A 24,020-nucleotide genomic window follows, 5' to 3' on the forward strand; every position below is an offset into this window, starting at 1 on the left:
TTTTTGGAGGGGAAACTGGGAATGGAGAAATTTACATGTAAATAAAGAAAATATCTTAAAAAAAAAGAAAGAAAGAAAGAAAGCCTGGTTTTGTATTCCCCAAGATCCATGTAAAGCCTAAGCATGGTGGCATTTATCTGTAGCCTCAATACAAGTGTTGGGAGTGAAAGCAAAGTAGGGAGGTGGAATCTGTGGACCTCACTAGCCAACAAGTCTAGTCGAATTAATGAGCATACATTTAGTGAGAGACCTTCACTAAGGTGGAGACCAGTAGAGGACTATACCTTACATTCCCCTCTACACTGGCTCACACCCACATGAATGTGCATTATACACACGCACACGTGCACACACGCGTGCGCACACACACCTCGGCTTGATGCTATTTACTTCTAAGTACTCATTTCCCTGCAGTTGCTCAGTAGTTAGGGGAGCAGGGAAGCTGTGGCTTTGACCAGGTTGCCCCAGCTTGTAGACAGGTGGGAGGATAGAACTGTTGTCTGTCCTCTTTAGACTCTTCTAGTCCTGCAGGCTTCTGGCAAATGCTGGCCCATTCCCCAAGCATCTGGCCCTGGTGATGAGAGCACTTAACTTATTTGGCTCTTAACCACTAAGGAACCTTCACTACAGTTTTTCTCACCACTTTCTGCATGTCATTCTGAGAATATGGTTCCAATTCCTGCCCACTCCGAGCCTCTTTCTGTGTATGTGTCACATTTCTAGGGCTAGACCTCTGGACAAGCTTTCCATGCTCTTCCTAACCCATAGAGCAGGGCTCTGCACCAGGACTCAGATGCCTTCAGTGATGGCCCAGGGAAAGTGCCCCTTGGCCTACAAGTGTTTTACTGGGGGCATGAAGAAGCAATTTGTTCACGTTCTGCCCTTTGTGGTGCCGTGTGAGGCTCACGATGTGCTCAGTGTGCTCGGCAGTGTAGGCCTTGGGATGCTCTTCATTTCCCAGCCCACTTTTCACCCAGAAACAAGCAGAGTAGCTCTGGGTCCTACCCACTCTTCCTCCTCTCCACCTGTTTTATTATTATTATTGCTATTTGTTTTCAGACAGGGTGTTACTATGTGGCAATGGCTGACCTGGAACTCAGTATGTAGATCACAGTGGCCTCAAAACTCAGAGGTCTGTCTGCCTCTGCCTTCTAGTGCTGGGATCAAAGACATGGGATACCATACTTGTTACTTTTGTTATTTTGAGATTGCAGCCTTTGAGGTAGCTGGCACCACAGGCATAAACTATTACACGGTGCTGACTTGCAGAAGTACCGCTTTGGTTGTTTCCCACCAGCAATCCCGTATTCCAATCTAGCTTTACTATTGAGATAAACAGTTCTCAGGAATACTGTTCGTTCTTTAGAAGTTCTGGCTTCCTGTAAATGTTACTGTCACAGTGTCCTTGCTTGGCTTTTTCAGTGCCATGTACAGGGTTAATCCAGGTCCTTGCTCGGGAGCTAAGTGTCTACTCATCTCCCTGTCCCCTTCTGTGGAGCTGATGTGTTTTTTTCTTTCTTTGCAGGGCCAAGGAGGCTGATCAGTTAAAGCAAGACTTGCAAGAATCCCGAGAAGCAGAGCGTAGAGCCAATCAGAAGCTCTTAGAAATGGCCACGAAGCCCACATATCCAGTGAGCCTGGGCCCAGTCTGGCAGCTTTTGGCTGCTTTGCTCTGGCAACTTTCCTATGCCTCCAAGTCCTTTGGTTTACCTCACAGTGCCTTCAGGGTGACAAAGCAAATTCAGGGCCTGGATAGGACCCTCCTGGTCTGCCTTTTAGCTTTAGACTGACTAGCCAGTTACCTCTCTTGTTACTTAGACAACCCTTTCCAGCTCTAGAGTGTTGAAGACTGTGCTGTAGTCTACCCTCAAGAGAATTTGCTGTCTAGCTCCCTGCTGCTAAGCCAACATAGTCTTTAATTGTCAATATATACTATATGTGACAGTGTAGTTCTGTGAAGGCACTTCCTGTATACCTCAGAGTGAATTACTGCTATGCCAGAACTACCTGTCAGACACCTCAGTTTTGGGACAGGGAGACTGACTTGTACAAAGTGGGGTCATAAGATAAGTAGACATTGCTCCCCTTCCTTTCTTCTGTACATTACACTCTGCAAAGTTTTTGCTAACTTATTCTCTACCCATATATCATCATCAATTGGAAATCTATCCTGACAGATATGCACAGGTGCCCAGATCACAACCCAGCCTTGGACGCAGGAATGGCTGACTTCTGCAGAAGAGCAGGATTCCCTGCTGGGCAGGGAAGAGGGGAAGGAACACTCTAGGCAAGGACAGAGTATATTCACAGCACAGACACATCACTCATTCACACACATGTTACACACATACTGAGCGGTCCTGGACATGACAAACACACAGCACATTTGTACACATGGTACACTCACATATAGCACAGGTACATTCAGGACACAGAGACATAAGAGCCCAGGGTCTGAGTTAGGAAAATTCAAGTGGATTGTTATTGCCATGTCTCCTTGTTATTTATTCCTAGGCGACAGATAACACTATTACTTGTCTCTCGGGCACTGTGTGTTAATCAGGCTCATGTCTTCTCTCAAGATCTCTCAGATGGGCACAGTCAGGTGACAGCTGGAACTCTGGTAGTCTGAGTACTCACCTGAGCTGTGTACCTGAAATACATGTCTAAAACAAACAGCTATTAGAACAAACTTTATAAATTGCTCTTCATTTTGCACTTTCCCTTAGCAATGTGTCCAGCGTAGAACACACCAGTTCCTTAATCATCATGTCATATGGGTGGGTGGATTGTAATTCACCTAGCCAATCTATATACATGGGTATTTAGTGTGTTTTCTGTAGCAGTTTTGAACACAACTGCACTGAACATCCCTGAACACATGTGACAGTTTTCATAGAATCAGTTCTTGTAGAACTGTGAGGTCAGATACTCAGTTGTGACACCTGCCAAAAAGGGTATGCCAGTTTCTGCTCTCATTAAAAGAGTAACAGCTAGTGTTCTTCCTTTCTGGGAATTTTTCTGAAGTATAAGGTAATAGACCTGCCTAGGTTATAACTGTCCAGCTTGATGAAATGTCACAGACCAGACTCTCTCTTTTAACCAGTATTCAGCTCTGAAAACGGTGTATGTAGGACCTAGATATCCTGCTCAGGGGCAAGGCTTGACATACTCCATATATCCTACCTTAGACCTCACTGCCATAAATAAAAACTGAGAGACTCTGTTCCTTTCCAAACATGGTCCCAGACTCAGTAAAAGTGCCAAGGATGAAAAAGACAGTGTGCCCACAAGAGGTTCCACAAGAGGTTTGTAGACATAGAAAGAAAAAAAGACATAGCCACGAGGGATCTCTACTGTGTGGAACTGCGGAAAGGGCTGTGGCAGCAGTGTGCACATCATGCTAAAGAGTTGCAAAGGGGCCAGGCAGTGGTGATACTCGCCTTTAATCCCAGCACTTGGGATGCAGAGACAGGCAGATTTCTGAGTTTGAGGCCAGCCTGGTCTACAGAGTGAGTTCCAGGACAGCCAGGGCTATACAGAGAAACCCTGTCTTGAAAAAACAAACAAAAATAAGTGTTGTAGAAGCCTTCTCTGACCCCACTGCCTGCCTGGGTGGGGTACTTCTGCAGAGGGAATGAGCAGCCATTTGCCATGGGGTGGGGGGCTTGAAGGGTTTTGGTGAGAGACTGGAAGAGTTGAGAATGTTGAAAGGGGAATGGAGACCTTGCAAAGTGTTATGACCAATACCTGCAGTCCCAGCATTCAGAAAGCTATAAGAAAAGGCTCACCAGTTTGAGACCAGCTCAGGTTATGTGGCACATCCCTAATACCACAGAAAATGACAGGGAAGGAGGAAGAGAGAGGAGAGTGTGGCAGGGAGGGAAAGAAAGGACACATGCTAAGTATATGGGATAATAAGCAGTACTGTATATGATTTAGCAGGACAAATAATGAGGGCCACTAGAGAGGTAGGTAGGGACTGTAGGTTAGGTGATCTTTTGTTCTGGGGAGAGAAGATCCTGAAAACACGCGAGCTGATTTCCCCTTTCAAGCACTCTCTTGGCTCTGTCTTCTGAATGTAAGACCTTCCATAATAGCAAGGCTTTTCTGGTCCAAAGCCAGTCTCACCAGCCGCTCCACAGGGCACTTCAGATGCTTGGTGCTTTTGTTAGACCCTCTCTACCCTGCCTACCAGCATGCCTCTTGCCTGGCACCTTTCTCCTTTGGCTCATTCACTGATCCCCAAGGAAGCAGTACCCTAGCAGATCCCTCTAACCTCATAAGCCCCTGTTCCTCCTCTGGCTCATGTTCATCTTATTTAACTGTGAGGATTTGCAAACACATCTGCTTCCTGAACAAGACTTTGATCTGCTTAGAGCCAGGAAGCCTGCCTTCTCTGTGTCTCCAACTCCTAACTCAGTGCCTAAATGAGTTTCCTAAATGAAAAGCTGAGTGAAAGTTTGTGTTTGATTCAAGGAACCGTAGAAATGATAAGATTTAAGGAAAGAAGGGTGACTTGTCTGATTGTGGTTGCTTTGGGACCACTTAGCTGACAGCATTGACTGTAGAGGGCTCTGTCCTGTGTAATTTAAGCATCTTAACAGAGCTTTCTCATTGACAGCCCATGAACCCAATCCCAGCACCACTGCCTCCTGACATACCAAGCTTCGACATTATTGGTGACAGCTTGTCATTCGACTTCAAGGATACGGACATGAAGCGACTTTCCATGGAGATAGAGAAAGAAAAGTATGTACCCTCTGTGGCCTGCTGGGTCAGTCATGAGCATGAATGAGTGGATGTGGTCTAGTGACACAGGTCACAACAGCAGCCAGTCATTAGCCCTGCAAAGGTTTGCTTTGTTGTTACCCACTGGAGAACAAAGTTCCTAATTAAAAATTAAAGACAGCAGATCAAGACAACAATCAGGGTCCCAGGATAAAACTAACACTTGATTAAGATGGTGGCCTGGAATTTATAATGTCTCAAACGTTGACTGAAAAAATAGGACTGGCTTTTATTGAATCCTGAGTTAGACTGTTGTTTGCATAATACTAAACTACAGTTTTCTTCTGGTCATGTTCTTTCTTCAGCAGTGGTTACACAGGTAAAAGAAAAAAAAAAATTCCTAGGCTGAGCAAAGCTGGCAGCCAGGGGAGACCAGCTATCCTATGGTAGTGACCCTGAGTGGAGCTTCTGCCCAGCCAGACCACAGCCATTTCTATTACATGCCCCCCCTTCACTTTGTGGTCAGCAGAAGTGGAGCAGAAATGGAGAGGAGGAGTCCCATTGTAGATCACTGTCCTTTCTTGAGCTATGAGTAAATTGGTTGATAGTGCTACAGCTGGCAGAGATTACAGTGATGCCATGAATTGATACCTGTGTGTCATAGCTTTTTAGTGTTTGTCTCATTCACACTAATTAACAAACATCCCACTGTTATCAAAAGCAGATTTTAGGGACTGGGACTATAGCTTAGTTCATAGAGTGCTTGTCTAACATTCACAAAGCCCTGGGTTCAGTCTCTAGCATAACGTAAGTCAGGCATGGTGGCACACACCAGTAATCTTAGTACTCAGAAAGTAGAGGTAGGAGGATCAGAATTTCAAGATTATCTTTAGCAGATTCAAGTCTGGCTGGGACTGCAATGAGGTCCAGACTCAAAAACATTTTAGACCAGTCTGGTCTCCAGAGTGAGTTCAAGTTCCAGGATAGCCAGAGCTATACAGAGAAACCCTGTCTCAAAAAAACAATAAAAAAACAAAAAACAAAACAACAACAACAAAAAAAGACTTAGCTTGACGAGTTCAACCAGCATCACATAGCTGATAAAAAACAGGACAAGGATTGAAGCCCTTACTCAGTGTGGTACTCTCAGAATAGCTCTCTGGAGGCCAGCATGAACCATTATAAACCAGGCCGACCTCCTTTGACCCCTCATACTGAGAACAGCTAAGAAGCTGATGATAATCCAGAGCTATTGCTCTGAGCCTCGATCTGAGCTCTTTTCTCATTGTCCAGATGTACATGTTTATATGGTTGTGATCAGCAGAAGGCCACATCCTGTTCTGGGTCTTGGTTTTTTTATAGTTTGTATTTTCTTACTGTCTCAATGAGTTTGGTTAAACAACAGAAATTTACTTCTCATAGTTCTGAAGACTTAGAAATCCAAGATCAAGGCATTGTCAACTCAAGAGTTTAATGAGAGTGTTCTTCCTGGTTTATAGATGGCAACTCCTCACTGTGCTTATATTTGCCAGTGGGGTCTTTTTTTTTTTTTTTTTTTTTTTTAAGAATATAAATCCCATTATGGGCTGATGACCTAGTCTCTGCCCAGGCCTTCGTCTCTTAAAGCAGCCGTGAGTCAGCTGCGGATGTGAGTGGAGGTGACAGGGACATTCAGCCCATGGTGAGCCCATCAACGGCTGTAGGAGTTACTTCTAAAAGAACCAGAAGCTGTCAGTGGCAGGGTTATTTGTAGAGCACTCTGAAAGTTTATACAGGGCTCTCTTCCTACACGACCAGAGGCTCTGTAATTATTATCCCAATTGAACTGATGGGGAAAAGACATTCATAGCAGTTAATGGACAGCTGAAACTCCCTTGGCTTCCGGTGGCCAAGTTCAGGTGTGAAGCCCAGACTTCAGCTCCTGGCTGCCACTTTGAACAGCTTATAAGTTATGGTTCATCTCTTCCCTGCCTCTGTCTGCCCAGCTGTGATGCATGGTTTCTTCTCTACAGAGTAGAGTACATGGAGAAGAGCAAGCATCTGCAAGAGCAGCTCAATGAACTCAAGACAGAAATTGAGGCTTTGAAACTCAAAGAGAGGGAGACAGCCTTGGACATCCTACACAACGAGAACTCAGACAGAAGCGGCACCAGTAGCAAGCATAATACCATTAAAAAGGTACCTGGAGTCTCCTGGGCTTTGCTGAACAGGACACTTACTAATGAAATGTGAGATTGGCATCTGGTTCCCTCAGGAGCCCAGTTATTAAACTGTTGCCTGTTGGCTTTTTTTTTTTCTTTTAACATGTACTTAGTTAAGGGAATTTTTCAACTCCTGAAAGAAAGAGAATTTAATCTGCCAATGACCATGATGGAAGTAGAGCTTATGTTAAAAGCTCTGATGAGATGAATCCTTGTTTGAGGATGGGTTTTGATCTATCACTGAGCACTAAAGTGATTTTTTCTTTAAAACCAAGGAGACTTATACCCAAGGAGCTATCTCATGTAATGAGAACTCACACTGAATTAGAGGCTGTTGAATGGAGTCCCTTCCAGTCTTTTGTGTAAGACCATATTCTGAATCTTCAACTTCTTAAATACTTAAAAGGAAATATATAGAAGAACCTTAATGTTTAAAAAGATGAAACTTATTTATGAGGCTCACAGAGTCCCATTTTTCTCTCCTGATATTTAGAGTTCTTATCATTTTAGGGTTAGAAGTTACTGAGTACTCATTATCTGCCCAAGAATGTATGTATCTCATATTTGGGCAAAGCAGAAAGATTTTCTGGGAAGTGAAACCTCTACTTTTAGCTGGTCGCCCCTATAAAACAGGGGTGGTAACTCTAGTATTCAGGAGGCAGAGGCAGGAGGATTGCAAGTTTAAGGCCAGACTGGGCTACAGAATAAGACCCTGACTTCTTTTCCTTAAGGTTGGATGGTAGCTGATATGGTTAAGTCTTACTCCTTTTTCCAGTCTGTAAAGCAGCCTCCAGCTCAAGGACTGCCTCTGTTTTCAGTGTAAGATGTCACTGATCATCCTAAGAAGCCTAAGTCTCCCTGCCATCTCTGATGTGTAGTTGGGAGCCTGCTCTGCTTAGTACTTTACCACGAATACCACGTAAAGAAGGCATCAGCACACCCTCTTCCCTCCCGTTCCTGTTGTCTTCAGGGTTTCTTGTTTCAAACAAAATGATTAAATGTCAAAGGGGAGTTTAAAACCAGGTGTGGTGACCCCCAGAACTCAGGAGGAGGCAGGAGGATTAAGGGTCATTTTGGGCTGCAACGAAAATTCATGTCCAGCCTGCATTATATACGGCCCTGTCTCATAAAGGGGCAGAGGGGATGGGTGTAAAAAGGAGGCTCTTAAGGTAAAACATGATTGGGCTAGTGAGCCAGTCAGCCCTGAGGGAGTAACTTCAGACCCCTCATCCTGCCTCCTTGTCACCTGGGATCCTGAGCAGTCTCCCCTGCCACTGCTGCTGTGGTGAACTGGGCTCTCAGCTACAAATGCCTGGAGTGCTGAAAATCAGAGAGCCCAGTGTTCAAGCTGCTTCACAAGTACATGAGGTCACTTGTCTCAATTTCTGAGCATTTTGCAAATGGCACATGTGGCATTTTGATTTCACAGGGTATGTCTTTGTTTTTTCATTTTATTTTGCTCATTTAGCCTCAAGCCCAAGGCAGAAGACCTATCTGCATTTGAGTCCTCAAAGTAGGTTATTCCCAGGTATTCTGTCTGTGGTGATGGTCCTACCGTCTGTGATACTAACCCATGCATGAGCTTGCCTGTCTCTGTCCTCGGGCCACTCGGAGCCCTCCTGAGGGCAAGTGAAGTCTGGGGCCTGGCCACAGCATGCTTTGAGGGTGAGAGCAGGTGTGCACCCTGGGGCGCCCAGACCAGCCTCCAGGGTCTAAGAGGCTGCCTCACTCTGAAGAGCATGTCATGGGGCTGCAGGACCAGGTGCTTTGTCTACCTATGTCATTGGTTGGGTTGGGGAAAGTCGTGGCTCCCTTTCCAGTCAAATCTAAGTCCTTTGTCTTCTTGGTGGTATACTCCTTTGATAGATAACTCTAGCATGGAAGTGGGAATCAGTTCTGATGCTTTTAAGACTGATGGCTCTTGTTCAGGATCACTCCTACCCTGTAGTGGTGCGCTCTGCACTTAGCACAGCTGGTGGCTTCTGGGCATGGGTCACTCATTCTCATTTTCCCTCAAGCTTCCCATTCTCCGCACACCTTTTCTCTCCTGGGGCAGCAAACAGAACACTGTTGCATCTTTGAGCCAGTCGCCATGGGTTGGCTGTCCCATGGCTGTTCTAAAGGCCACTTTGACTTCTGTCCCCTACTGCATGGAAGGAGCTGTGAATGGATGAGCTTGTCTACAACCGTCCCATTGCAGACACCCAGGAGATTAGTTAGCAGCATTTGTGCTGAGTCAACTAATTAAAGCATTGCAGATTATTCTTTCAATATGTCTAGGCAGTACAAGATTATCATGCCCAATATTAAAATGCTACCCTCCTTCCATAACTGCCTGATCCCCATTCATACCCATCCAGTATGCCTCTGACACTTCTGACAAAGGAATAGGCTGTGTCCCCTTAGCATCCTCACTGCAGTCAAGTAAAGAAACTCTGAGCCCTCTGCCCAGGACATTGTTTCCTCATTGTCCCACAAAGGAGGTTAGCTGTGAAGTCCCAGGTAGATCTTTTATCAGGTAAATGAGAGCTCACAGAGGCCCCAGAAACCCATGACTATCATTTGAGCCTGACTGAATGAACTTCTATTTTTTTACAGCTTCATGCCCACTTTGCTATTGTAAACCTGACATCACGCAGTGTGTGCTCTAAGCCGGATATTGGAAAGGGTGGGCAGGTGAATCTCCGCCCAATTGGTAACCCTGTGGTACCAGAGTGCCCAAGTGGATCTGTGGTGCTTTGTGCACTCTGGTTAGTGCAGCGCAAGCAGAAAATCTTGATTTGTTTTACCTCATGCATCAGATGTTCCCTGCATATAATTAGGCAGTTTCATTGGAATATGTTTCATTCATCTTTTTGTATTGTATGATATAGAATATTTGCATTCTTAAGGGTCCTAAGTTTGATCATCAGTTCTCACTGAGTTATTATAGACAAGGGAAGCTTCCTTTTTAGACAGCTTTGTATTGCTTCTAGAACAATGATAGCCTCATAATGGCATGTGCCCAGTGACAGATTGAGTATACAGTGCTGGGTCTGTAAGTTTGTATTACCCAGTGGCATCACCACCATCATGGTCTATGATTTTCCCTTAGTGATAAGATCATCGACGAACACAATTCTCATAGCATGGCCCAGTCATTCAAGTAGCAAGTGACTGTATTTGGAAACATTTGTTCATCTCATTCATTCCCTCACTCATGTGAATGCCTTAATGTGACAGTAAGTTGTTTTCAAAACAGGTTGCTAGGCTCTATTTAAGAATTCTGAAAAACAAGTGTTACTAAAAGCAAGAACTTGTCTTTCAAAATGATGCAAGTTCTTAGCGATTTTAGACTTAATACTGGTGGGTTTCGCTGTACAGGAAGTCTGAGGAATGTTTCATTTACCTAGGTAGTGGCAGTCCCTATGATTAGTGGCCAGTGCTCATGATGGTTACCTGCCTGTATAGAGGTGGCTCTCAAGTCATTCCCACTACTGTCTGAACCAATGCTAGCCTAGCAGGAAAGTGTCCCTTCTGGCTTTGGAAGTATGTGTACCTATTGGTCAAGGGAGGAGCTCCATTTTGACATTGGAGATGAGGGATTTCTATTAATGTGAAGAGATACCACAACCCATGGCAACTCATAGGAAGCATTTAATTGGGGCTTGCTTACTTTCAGAGGTTTAGTTCATAATCATTGTGGCAGGAAGTATGGTGGCACACAGGCAGACTTGGTGCTGGAGAGGTAGCTGAGAGTTGTACATTTCAGCAGACAGCACTGGACTTGGCTTGAACATTTAAAACTCTGCAGTGACACACTTCGTCCAACAAAGCCATACCTCAGAATGCCAGATTCTCTGGAGAGTTACAGATAGTTGTGAGCTATCTGTATTGAACCCTGGTCTTCTGAAAAAGCAACCAGTACTCTTAACCACTGAGCCATCTCTCCAGCCTTCGAATTTTTGCTTTCTTAAGAGACAAAATTCAGCCAAGCAGTGGTGGCGCACACCTTTAATCTCAGCACTTGGAAGGCAGAGGCAGGCAGATGGCAGATTTCTGAGTTCGAGGCCAGCCTGGTCTACAGAGTGAGTTCCAGGACAGCTGGGGCTACACAGAGAAACCCTGTCTTGAAGAGAGAGAGAGAGAGAGAGAGAGAGAGAGAGAGAGAGAGAGAGAGAGAGAGAGAGAGAGAGAGAGAGAGAGAGAGAGAGAGAGAGAAAATTCTCTTGGGAGGCAGAGGCAGGTGGATTTTTGAGTTTAATGCCAGCCTTGTCTACAGATTTGAGTTCCAGGACAGCCAGGACTACACAGAGAAACCCTGTCTGGAAAAAAAAAAAGAGAGAGAGATAAAATTCTTAGCTAGGTGGTGGCGGCACACACCTTTAATCCCAGCACCCAGGAAGCAGGAGCAGGCAGATCTCTGAATTCAAGGCCAGCCTGGTCTACAGAGCAAGTTTCAAGACAGACAGGGCTACACAGAGAAACCATGTCTCAAAAAATTGAGGGCTGGCAGGGTATGAATGAGAACTCTTACCTGTAAAAAATGAATCACGGATAAATCAAGCCTGGCAATGGCTCGCACCTATAAACCAACTTCTTAAGAGACTGAGGCAAGAGAGATCACAAGTTCAAGGACAGCATCAGTAACAGCAGGATAAAGAAAGGGGACGATGGAAGAGTGCTTTGAGGCCCTGCATTAGATCCCAGCAGTACAGGTATCAGAAACATAATCTTCTGCCACGTACAATGCCACAGATCTTTCATCCCAGGCAGGTAGATCTTTGTGAATTTCAGGCCAGCTGAAATACAGAGCAAGTGTCAGGACTTGGCCAGGGACTATACAGCGAGACCCAATCTCAAATCCTCCTCCTCTTCCTCTTCCTTCACCTCCTCCTCTCCCCCACCCCCAGGATTGTTGTGAAGTTAAATGAGAAAAGTCACATGAGGCGCTTAGTGCACGGTGAGTGTTTAACAACATGAAAAGCGACATCTGCTTGTAGACCAGTGATGAGGGAGGAAGGGGGAATCATGGGTTTAAGCCTACAGCTGGTGGCAAGCATTAGGTGTGTTGAGTGACATGATGGAGGTGAAAACTCAGCTTTTCTGGCTCCTTCTCCAGTTCGCTTTGGATCTACAAGGTTATGGGTTTTTTTCTCCTGCTGATCTGATGTCCCTATATCTTCCACTTTTCCAAGTTGATGATCAGTATAACTGGTGTGGCAGGGTGGTAAGCAAGCTGCCCTGGGGAACCAGGATTCACTTCATTCTCGGGGAGTGACACATGTTCCTGGCATCTGAGCCCTGAGTTACAGAGTGAATCCAGCAATCCAGCTGAGTGAGCGCACAGGGCACCTTAGGCCTGAGTGTTTACACTTCAGAGCCGTGCTGTTCTGGTGACCGTGATAGCCAGGTGTCAGTTAGCTCAGCCACTATACTCGAGAGGTAAAAACATCTTGGAGCAGATACAGTTCAGAACCATCCTGTGGTTCTCTCAAGGTTCTTTGTTTATTTTTACTTTGTATGCATTGGTGTTTTGGTTCCATGTATGTCTGTGTGAGGGCATTGATCCTAGAACTAGAGTTACAGACAGTAGTGAACTGCCATGTGGGTGTGTGCTGGGAATTGGACCCCAGTCGTCTGGGAACAGTCACCACTCTTAATCACAGGGACATCTCCCCAGACCTCTCAACATTGTTAATTCAGTCTCCTGATCTGGAGTTGATCTAAGAGCCAGCAAACAATCATCATTTTCATGCCTATAACCTCCAATGGAGCAGAGGATTTTGGAGGAACTTGACTGATGAGAAAGTATGGGGGTTGTGGAGCTGAGAAAGGTTACTTCATTTGTGGGTGGTTTCACTGTATTTCCCACTGTGGAGGAGCAGGGGAGACAGAGCTTTGACGTTTATGGGGAGCCCAGCTGCCTCTCATAGATCAGGAAGACAGAAAAGTCTAATGTCGTCTTCAATTTCTGCAGCATCCCCTTGGAGATTCAGGGCTTGTGAAATGAAATAGAACACTTCAGGCACCTGGAGAAGTGATAAATCCCAGGGAGAAACTGAATATTTGTGAAAGGCATCTCCCTCAATTAAAACACGTAACCAGGGCCTCCCTGGTCACCAGCATACACAGCCAGTCTCCAAGATCGCTGCTAAGAAGTTTAATGCACGGTTCATATGTCTAGTCTTCATTGTAAACCTGTGGACTGAGTGACCCTGATTGCTTTAGAAACCAGGCATTATCTGGTTCAAAATCCTCAGTCCTGACATAAAAGCCAGCATACTGGCTCCTCAGATTCCAAGACCATCCTTTATTGCAGTCAGGGAAGAGGGAGAGAAAGGCCAGATGTGAGCTCAAAAGGACCTGCATTGACCCAGGACCCTCTCAGCTCCCAAGCTCCAAGGAAGCACACAGAAGCTTTAAGAGCTGGTCTGTTTGTTGTTTTATCTTTTGAGACAGGGTTTTTCTACATAGCCCTGGCAGTCTTGGAGCTCACTCTGTAGACCAGACTGGTTTCAAACTCACCGAGATCCACTTGCCTCTGCCTCCTGAGTGCTGGGGTTAAAGTCATGTATCATCACTCCTGGCTTGAGAGCTAGTCTGAAAAGAGCTCCTCTTTGGGCTGGAGTGATGGCTCAGCATTAAAGAGCACTGACCGCTGTTTCAGAGGACGAAGGTTTGGTTTCTAGCACCTACGTGGTGACTCAAAACCATCTGTAACAGCAGTTCCAGAGGATCTGCTATCCTCTTCAGACTTCCTTGTGTGCCAGGCACAGTACATAGACACACATACAGGCTAAACACTTGTATATGTAAAATAAGATTTAAAGAGAGAGTCCTTTTCTTGGTTGCCACCCTGTGGGCTCACTCCTAAAAGCCATTCCTAACACCCGAGTTTCCAAGGCTCCTGTGACTGCTGAGGGCTCTGGTTTTCCTGCTTGTTTCTGGTAGGTCCAGATAGAAGGGTGAGCAAGCCACTGTCTAAGACTAGGAAGCTTTTGGGCTGGAGAGATGGCTCAGCGGTTAAGAGCACTGACTGCTCTTCTGAAGGTCCTGAGTTCAAATCCCAGCAACAACATGGTGGCTAATAATAATAATGAGGAGAAGAAGGAGGAGGAGGAGAAAACAGCGAAGATGACGACTAGGAAGCTTTCCCTTGCTTTGGGAAGTGTTGAGCCTACAAGCCCTGCTTTGTGGCCTAGATGTTTTATGGCTATTTGAAAGTGCCTGTGGCCATTATTGGGCCTTATTTGATGCAGTAAAACATTCCATTTGGCCCCTTGGCTCTGAAGATATGTTTCGTTTCCGCGCAGCGCTCCCAGGGCACCTGATTTGTTGCTGCAACAGTGGGAGGGAAAAGCTGGGATGCAAACTCATTCTGCAGGCTCCGGGTTCTGTTCTTATGAGCCTTGCCATGATTTCTCTTTGGAGATTGGCAATTTAAAAGAAGCATCCGTATATCTGGATGCCTTTCTTAAGGCTCTTGCTGGGAGTGCTTGGTAGATCACATTTAGCCTCTACCTGCCCAGCGAGGTGAATCAGGCCGATGAGTTCATTTGTTAGGTGGAAGAACAGTAGCAATAGGCCCTTCCAGCATCCTAGGGCAGCAGAGACACAACACAGGCAGGCACTCCAGGCACAATGCTACTGCATTGGGTCCCTAAGGATTAATACAGATTGATTCCCCCATGGATTTCCTGGGCAGATTTCTCCATAAAGGAATTGGATGTGTTTATTGGGATGAATGTGGCCTCTCATTTCACTTCTGTTTAGGGATAAGCATGTGGACAGCTCTCTATGCACACATCATGAAGATAGCATTTGGGTGCAAGATGTTACTATCAAGACTGCAGAAAGCTTAATGTGCCCAGTTTCTAGTGGTGCCCTCCCTTTGTTGACGCTTCCACCTTGGCTCCGGGGTTTAGGAAGGGGAATGTTTATTGCACCCCAAACAAAGATGTTGAATTTGCTGGTGCTGGCTGTGTCACCTTTCTTCTCCAGAGTCTGCTTGTTCCTTGCAGATCCTCGTGCCAGAGAATCTGCATGTCCTTTCCTATCTCCGCCCTCCCCCGCTCCTTCATTTTCAATATGTAGTGGTGAAGGGGAAGTATAACATGATTTTAGGGCTTGCCTTTCAATTCCACTGCATTTTTATGGGACGAGCTGAGTCTCAGCACTGGGAGTTATTAGGTTAGTATCTAAAATGGGTTCGGCACGATGGGTCTTATTATTTAAAATGAATTAGACAGCCCCCTCCCACCTTCATCTTCTCCCTGGGGATAAGTGGATTGAGGCGAGGCCCCCAGAGACTAGTTTAAGGAATCCTGGTGCCCTGATTAGTTTTGTTCTTTTAGCTTAATTGTAGAGCTTCCTTTCTCCCCACTGCTAACCAAAGTGGCTCTGTCCTGTCCGCCTCTCCACTCCCTTTTGCATTAGGACAAGATTGTCACAATACAGCTTTGTGAATCAATTTCCTTTCTGTGCTGATGAAAGTGTAATTCATTCTTAATCAAGCAGCCTTGCTGCTGCAGGCTTCATGCTGGAATACATTTTGTTACCCTCCTGTCACTCTGGGAAATGGTCCCCCAAAAGGACTTTTGGAGGAGAGATGAGGAGAGTTGGCAGTCTGCTGTCTCACAGTGGGTTTTCCAGAAGGTGGCGCTCTTGGAGTCAATGCCAGAAGAATCCTAGTAGACTCCAGAGTCCTAGGCCATCTGATGGCAACTCTGGTCATAGGTACTTTCTAGGCTTGTTGTCTGCCAGCCCTGGAGCTGTTTCCCATGAGCATCTTGGTGGAGTCCATGTCTTACAGTGAGCAGGAGACAGCTTAGTCTGCAGATCCATATAGAAAGAGATGGAAGGACCAGGAGGTGCCAGGTCCTTTTTGAAGGTGGGAAAAGCCAGTCTTTCCTTGTTGTTTTGTTTTGTTTGAGACAGGATGGCCGCAGACTGAAAGATCTTTCTGTCTTTTTGCCTTTCTAGTGCTGATATTTAAAGGTTTGCACCAGCATATCTGGAAAATCTTTTTTTTTTTCTTAGTTTATTTGCAGTGATGGGAATTGAGCCATAGGCCTTGAACATGCTAGACAAGTGCTGACCACTGACCCAGGCCCAATCTTCTTTTTTTTTTTTTTAGGACAGGCTAACCTTGAATTTATTATTTAGAATGTACCTTTCTCAGCCTTCTGAATGCTGGGATTACAGGCAGGTGTCAATGTGCCTGCCTTAGCTTCCTGTCTTTTGTTCATTTGTTTGGGTTTGGTTTTGTTTGGTATTTGAAATAGGGTCTTGCTGTATAGTTCTGGCTGGCCTAGTACTATGTAGGCCAGCCTGGCCTCAAATCAGCTGTAATATGTCTGTCTCTACCTCCCAAATGCTGGAAATACAGGTGTGCGTGCCTGTCCTTTTGTGGAGACAGATGTATCTCACAAATCCAAACTTGTTTAGATTTGATGGTTTGTCCATTTTTGTCATTTTTAACACATAGTTTGGAGTGCGGGGGGGAGAGGGGGGCTTGCTTTATTAAGTGTCTCCCTGTCCTCCCTTCTACAACCTGGTCATTTGTGGATAGGAGGAAAGGTGGATCTTCCAGGGGCTGTCTGTATATGCTGAGGGAAGGAAGATCAAAGGCCCATATGATTAAAACAAAGCCACATAGATCTGCTGCAGAGAAAGAAAAGGAAGTTGGTCTCTTCAAATTGGAATTGGATTAGTGACAGACTTGAACAGCCGGTTCAGTCAAGAGAGAACTTAATTCCTCCTGTATTATTCACAGGGCTGATTCTAATCAGATGTGAAGATACAGCTGGAAGGGAGCAGCAGGTCAGCATAGTGCCTAGTGAGGAGGCTGCATGTTCTTTTAGTCATCTTTAGGGGGGGAGCTGGCAAGAGCCCATTGGATTGGGCACTCTGAGCAGGTTCCTCGTGGTCTCTAGCCTTCCCACAGGAGCAAGACCTGACTGTCCAGATGCCTATGTTGACCTTGTCTGGAGCCAGTGTGAGTTTTGAAGGTCTGTACATAGCAGAATGTAACAGAGTGGTCCCTGGTCAGCATGAGCTCAGCTAGCTTGTTCATAGATTCAGGTGCGGACACCAGACCTAAGCAGGCCCCAGAATTGACCCAGCATAGAACATGGGACCTGGTGGCATATCCATGTTGTGAGCATTTCAGTCTCACTGCCTGATGAAATACAAGTCACTCCTTGTTCAGTCTAGTCTCCCAAGTATCTTAGTGGTATGAGCAGAGCCTGCACCCACATAAAAGGGTCTACCTCCACAATCACAGGGAGCATATTAAACTCTGTGATAGTGTACCCCACATTCAATTGATGCATCTCTACAGCCAAAAGCATACGTGAATGCTTTATTTGGGATTCTGCACCCCACATTTAAGGGATCCACCTTCACGGCCAAAGAGTCCACATGAACATCATGGCTGGGATTCGGTTGGTTGGTTTTTCTTTCTTTCCTTTTTTTTTTTTTTTCAAGACAAGAGTTTCTCTGTGTAGCCCTGGCTGTCTTGGAACTCAGTCTGTAGACCAGACTGTCCTCAAACTCGGGGATCTGCCTGCTTCTGCTTCCCAAGTGCTGGGATTAAAGGTGTGTACCACCATGCCCCCATCCCCTCAGCTAAGGCTGGAATCTTAGTGGAATCATCTCCATAGCACTTTCTGCATCTTACAGAGGTGTTGCTGTGCTGTGTGCATAGATATCCAGTCCTGTCACTGAGCAACAGGACAGCCCAAGTGTTGTTGTGGGCTCGTGGATATGAGACTCTCATAAGAAACCCAGGAAGTTTGTTGGTGGACTCACCATGTTCCACTTTCTCTAAGCCCAAGCCTTTCCTTTCATGAGCACGTCCTGCTTAAAGCTTTAAGTGTGGAAACCAGCCTTCTAAAATGATCCTTGCCTGTATCAGAGACAGCAGGTAGAACTAGATGCCATGGGTCAGCTTGCTCACAGAGTGCCTAGCCAGGAGCACAGTCAACAGAAACAAGTAGCAGTGTCCCAGACAAGAGCTTCTTGGGCTCTGGAGTGCTTCCTTCATGGGGCTCAGCAGGTACCTTGGATGCAGACTAAGAAAGAAAGCTCAAGGCTTCTCCCCAATACCCTTGAATCACTGTCTGCCTCCCTCCTGCATGAGCTCTGCCCTCCAGGCCTGCCAGGAGGAGGGCATTTGATGTCTTAAGATAAAGGATACTGCTGAGGGAGCAGTCAGAGGTGGCCACTGGAAGCATTCCAGCAGTGGGAAGTAAGCACACTTTGGATTCCTGTACTTTTTTTCCTCTGCACGGAGGACAGGCCCCCTTCTGGTGAGAGAAGAGGTCATCTCCCTGCAGGGCAGCGCTGGTGAGGTTCTGGTAGAGCATCTTCCCTCCAAGCATCTTTGTATCCTAACAAGCTCATGCTTGAGTACCTGGAATCAGATGCTGCCAAAACCCTCCCCGAGCACCTTGAGGGGACAGCCAACATGCTTGGGGAGTGGATCCAGGAATTCTTCGAGCCAACATTGTTGAAGCAGGCAAGAGACTTTCAGAGGCCCCCACTGCCTGGGGAAGTAGCCAGACCTCTCAGGGTAGTGTCTATCCTGACTCAGAGGCTGGCACAGTGCTTGGGCCTTCTGCCTGAATCTTATCCTAACCAGGACTCGGCTCTGCTCTGCTTCCCCTAGATGGGGTTTAATGCCACCATTAGGAATGACACCTGATGGGTCCTCAGTGTGAACCAAGTGAGTGCTGAGCATTTTCTCTGCCTCACTATGAGAAAGTGCTGCATTACCCTGTGTCACAGTTGGTTTAAGTCATACTGTGCCAACATTGCACAGAAACTGGGTATGGGTATGTACTGTCCCTGCCTGCAGGCTGCTTATCCCAAGAAACCTGAGGTTGTCCCAGAATTGTGGGAACACCTTTTGATTCAAAACCTTCCCAGAGAGGATTTTTTGTCCTAGATCTCAGGCGCCATCTTCTCCTTTACTACCCTGGTCCCCATCATCACAAGGCACACACCTCCAAGCCCCTTTCTGCTGCCACTGCAGGAGAGACCCAGCCAAATGCAGTTCCCGTCTGGAGGGCGTTTGCCTAAGCAAAGAAAAGCTCTCTCCATTCCTGGCAGAACTAGGCTTCCATGGAGCTTCTGGAATTGGTTCTGCTGAAGAAAACAGCTCAGATGCCTCCTCGCATTCAGCTTGTTAGTCGGGAACTTCAAGGCCAAAAGATTTGGCAGGATTTAGAGTCGGCTCTCAAGCTGTCTCATTTTGAGCACACTAATGCTGCCTGTCTTTTGATGGTAAAGTGGGTTCCCAGTCTCCCTCTCCTGCCCTTTGTAGAGCTTTGGTAAGTACTGCAGACTCTTCAGAATCAGAGACTACTGGAGGACCAGGCCAGCTAGCCTGTCCCATTGCTTTCTACGAGAGAAGTGAGGCTCAGAGGTAATGGGGGTGTTTTCCTGAGGCCACACAGTGAGCTGCAATGGGAACAGCCTTGTGTCTCCCTCCCATTTAGTTACAACTGTGGCCCATTTCTCATTCGAGACACTCAATAAACATAATCTTTTCTCCCACTCAGAGCCAAGCACTAAGGTGAATGTTTTGGGGAATGAAGATGGACAGTGTGCAGTTGCTGACACACACTCCTTTCTGGGAAAGCCTGGGGCTGTGTCGAGAACATACAATCTTGCCCCAAGGGCACTACCAGTTCAGGAGCAGCTTGAAATAGGCGCCTGTGCCAGCCGGAGACTTCCGTCTGAGGAGAGGCTGGGAGACGGTGCCCGAGTCAGGGACTCAGGGAGGCATATCTGCCTCTGCTCCCTTCTCCATTTTCCCAGCCCAGGTCTTCTTGGCTGACAGATACTGCTCAGTACATCTGTCCTGCTTCAGCCTGTCATGCATAGAAAGAGAGAGTGGTCTCTCAGCTTCCAGGCCATGGGCTAGTCTGCTTTGGAGTCAGTCAGCCAGTAGTAGGGCCAGAGAGAACAAACTCTTCATCTGATATAGTCCCTCTTTGCCCGAGGCCATGCTGCTTTGCCCTAGGTATAAAAACTGAGGCTTGTGGTGCCAAACCTGGGTCTTAGCCCAGGGTGCCGGTTCAGTACAGACAGCAGGATGGGAGTTGGCACTTCAGAGCCAGAGAAACATGAGAGTCACAAACTAGACTTGCTCTGGGAAACGGTTGTGATAGACATGTTTCTACTGATATGTCTGTCCACAAACCATCCTTTCTGGCATATCATCTGTCATTTCGCATTTGAATCCTGGAATAAATCTGAACCCTTATCAGGGCTTGACCACCAGTATCTTGAACATCTATTAGACAGGTTTCTCTGTCACTCCAAGCCACCATTGAGGTTATTCCCTGCAGCAGAATGGGCTGTGCTGTGAGACCCAGTGCCCTTTCAGCTTCTTCTCTTCTTTCTACAGCTCACTCTGCAGAGCGCCAAGTCCCGAGTGGCCTTCTTTGAAGAACTCTAGCAGGTGACCCCACCACCTCCCGCCACATCTGCTGCTTCTGACACCAACAGGATGGGCCTGACCCCAAAGGAACCATCAGTAGAGGGCTGGTTTGTTTGCGAACGCTTGAATAGAGGGCCCAGTCTCCTTCCTGTTCAGTTGTTTTTGAACTCTGACCCTGTAGAGATTTCTCAAGGTGTTCTAGTTCTCCTGGCCTCCCTCTCCCCACCCCCCATAAATATTTGTGCACCTTAGCACTGTGGTGTAAGTGTTGCTGTGCATGCTCCTGACTTTGGGAAGCGGCTCTGGGGGTCCAGTGTGGAGGCTGTCTAACCCCTGTGCAGGTGCTATCCACTCCCCTACTGGGGTTCTGGGATGGGCCCCCTCTCCACAGTAAGGATCTGCCACAGTGTAGAAGCATGGCCTGGGGTAGCTCAGAACCAGCAGTGACGGCTCCGTAGCCAAGCTCACCTAAGGCACTGTAGCTGTCTGCGGAAACAGGGTGGCTGTGATGGGGAAGAGGCTTAAGATAAAAGCTGCTGGGAGACAGTGTGCACATGAGTCCCTTCACTCTTAACCCACATGCCCATGGTGGGCCACGAGCTTCCTGGTCACATTCCCATGAGTACCTGGGAACTTGGCTGTGACCAGGACCTCCATCTCTTCCCACTCAGCACATGGAACCCAGAGCCCTGCTACCCATCCATCGTCCTCTTTACTACCTAGGCCTCAGTGGCAGTGTCCTTGTCTTCCCCAGGATCCCAGCAGTGTCCTTTTTTTCCTCCTTTCCTGAGCCTGACAGAGATATCAGGCCACTCACAGTTGCACAAGTTAACACTGGGTTGCCTCCATGCTGGGCAGCAAATGCTTACCATGTGCCTCACACACTCCATGGTTGGACCTGTCTTCTATGTAACTGGGGTCACTACTATAGCCAATCAGAGCCCTTTAAGTCCTAACCAAGCAGGTGATATGGCTCAGTCCACAAACAGATGTGCCCTGAAGACAACTGAGCTGGGCGGCTGAGCAATGGAATGTTCCACAGTGCAGTTTGTTTTTGAGAAACTGAGGCATACTACCTTGTTCCCACTGGCTGGTTATTAGTCCACTTTGCCATAGGCAGCCACCCAAGGTTCACTGCAGCATCTTTGGGCACCTGGGATAGCACTCTAGTCTGGAACCTAAGGCTGAGAAGTCCTCTGAACTTGACACCCCAGTATTTGCCAAGTCTTCCCTGGCTCTGAAGTTGAGCTGTCTTTCTAGGCCTGAAACTGCTCTCTGACTTTCTTCCTCTCTGTACACTTGATCTGACAATGGCTGTGGGACACAGGTCAGTGATGCTGGTTTATAAAAATTATGCCAGGCCTTGATTTTTTTTTAATTTAACTATGTTTATATCTCAAATTTGGGAAACGCCAAGCTATATAGCCACATGGGAGTCCTGGTATTTGAGAAATGGTGAGTGTAACCATTTTTTGGAAGGTGGGGCCCAAGCCCCACTCAGTCAAAAGTACCTCAGCTCCCCTCACGAGAGAGGGTGGGGTTCCTAGAATGTCTCCAGCCTGCATTGAACCTGTAGCTGGGTTCTTTTCCAGTAGACTCTTACCATGGGCAGGGGTACCCTAATACTGAAGCAGCAAGTCACTCTCAGTGCAGGACACTGAGGCCTTGCTATTGGCCTGTGGCTGGTCACATACCCCGACTGACAATACCTGAGCCACCACAGCACTCTGACCCGAGGTCACTGCCAAGCCTTGCTAGACACCACCAGTGGGCTTCTATAACACTACTTCACTTACTGCTTTACCGTCTTCTAGTCAGGCTTCTTGTGCTCCCGTACTTCCAAAAAGCCCAGAGGCTGACACCCAGCAACAGTGACTAACTGTTCTTGCCAACGGGGCCAGAGCCTCAAAGCCCCTACTGCCAGTAGCCTTCACAAGGGACCCAGTCTCTCCTAGGTGCCTTGAGGCTAAGCCAGTGCCCATGAGCTTTCATTCCTCTGTTCAATTATCAAACAGCTCTTCATGTGAGGCCATATCACTCCTGTCAGGGCCAAAACACGAAGCTGTTTTTTGTTTGGGGTTGGGGTGATTATAATTTAAGTGATTGTTTTAATAAAAACTCTAAGCTGCTATAGTCTGTTGTTGACTCTCTTTTTTTTTGTTTTTTTAGCTTTATTGGTTTATGTATATTTTGTATGTATGTGTACTATATGCCTACAGAGGTCAGAAGTGTCAGATCTGGAACTGGAAATACAGACCGTTGTCTTTTTTTTTTTTTGGTTTTTCGAGACAGGGTTTCTCTCTGTAGCCCCAGCTGTCCTGGTACTCACTCTGTAGATCAGGCTGGCCTCGAAATCCGCCTGCCTCTGCCTCCCAAGTGCTAGGATTAAAGGCATGCGCCATCACTGCCAGACTCAGACCGTTGTTTTACCAAAACAATGGAGCTATATCCCCTGCCCTCCATTTGTATTAGATGATATAGATTGCTAGTTCTAACATCCAGAAGTAGCTTGATTTCCTAGACAGTCAAATCAGGGAAACCACTCTGTATAAACTGGTCATCTTAGGCTGTTAAAGTATTTTTACCTGACACCCCAATAGCCCACAGTGCTCACTGACAGCCTGGCATCCCCATCAGCAGAGTGGGAACTGACAAAATTGCCTAATACTTTCATTGTTCTGAAACACCCTGTAGTCCAGGCTGGCCTGTCCCTGTCCCCTAGTGTTGGGATAGCAGACATGCATCACTACCTGCCATGCTCTTTCTGGCATCTTGCTGTGGATGCTGCGTTGTGGTGTTTTTATTCTAGCCTGTGATGTCAGGTAGCTGTTGGATCTTAATGCTTCCTTGTGGCGTTCGAGTCCCAGTGCCTGCCACGCTGTCCACTGCTGTTATTATGGCCTCCCTCCAGCACTTCCTCCTCTGCCTTGGGCTTCTTGAGTAGGGAGCGCCTGGCAGCTGCCCCACAGGACTGTGCTCCACCAGCCTTCATGGGAGAATCAGACTAGGACTCACCCATGTGCAATGGAGAGCTGGGGGCCCAGGTCTGGAAGGGGAAAAGGTACCATCGGAAAATTGCTGCAACCTTGTCTAATCTAATCCCTTGCAGACTGGAGAAGAGAAAGTCAACTGCCTCACTCCTGTCTCCCTACAGACAGCCCAGACATCCTCTCCAGCGAGGGCTCTCCCGCCCCTCCCTGCCATGTGGGGCTCCCTGGCAGCCTGTCATTACTGCATTATGACAGGATCCCGAGGCTGCAGTCCCAGCCCTGTAGGGGGAAAGCTTCTTCAGCCATCAGTGTAGTGGCAGGGCAGTGGGAGCAAATTATGGGAGGTTTATCAGTGCAGCAAGGTCTCTATCTGACTCAGAGAGGGCTCCCGCTGCTTCTCTCCTGTTTCCGCTGGATGCCCATTTCTCACTGGAATGGTGACCCCAGAATAGCACCTGGCCTGCTGCTGCTGGGTAAACGTTAGGCCTTCCTGAGAACCCTAAGGTGGGAGCCAGCCTTCCCTGATCAGCTCTGCCTAGCTAGAGTACTGCCCTTACCCCAGGCCAGGGTCCTCTGTCACTTCTGTAAGTGGTTGGCAATGATACTTTTAGCGACCTGGGAAGGTGAAGAATAGAAATAGTACTTTAAAGCCACAAGGACTCGGGG

At 47.0% G+C, this 24,020-nt stretch overlaps 1 protein-coding gene across 3 annotated transcripts in view; it reads left to right on the forward strand.

The window, feature by feature from the left end:
* Nf2 (neurofibromin 2) overlaps nucleotides 1-22,497 on the forward strand; it is an 84,604-nt gene extending 62,107 nt beyond the window's left edge. Inside the window, exons 13-17 of one of the 3 annotated variants that reach the window (XM_031339937.1) lie at nucleotides 1,526-1,631; nucleotides 4,625-4,752; nucleotides 6,744-6,909; nucleotides 8,401-8,460; nucleotides 20,332-22,497. In XM_031339937.1, the coding sequence (XP_031195797.1) occupies nucleotides 1,526-1,631; nucleotides 4,625-4,752; nucleotides 6,744-6,909; nucleotides 8,401-8,436 (436 nt within the window). In that variant the 3' untranslated portion in view covers nucleotides 8,437-8,460; nucleotides 20,332-22,497. The remainder of the gene's footprint in view (nucleotides 1-1,525; nucleotides 1,632-4,624; nucleotides 4,753-6,743; nucleotides 6,910-8,400; nucleotides 8,461-20,331) is intronic. The other 2 variants (XM_031339936.1, XM_031339935.1) reach the window with 2 other exon arrangements.
* The last annotated feature ends 1,523 nt before the right edge of the window (nucleotides 22,498-24,020 follow it).

This window comes from Mastomys coucha, unplaced genomic scaffold (genome assembly GCF_008632895.1).
Source record: "Mastomys coucha isolate ucsf_1 unplaced genomic scaffold, UCSF_Mcou_1 pScaffold22, whole genome shotgun sequence".
Lineage (NCBI taxonomy): Eukaryota > Metazoa > Chordata > Mammalia > Rodentia > Muridae > Mastomys > Mastomys coucha.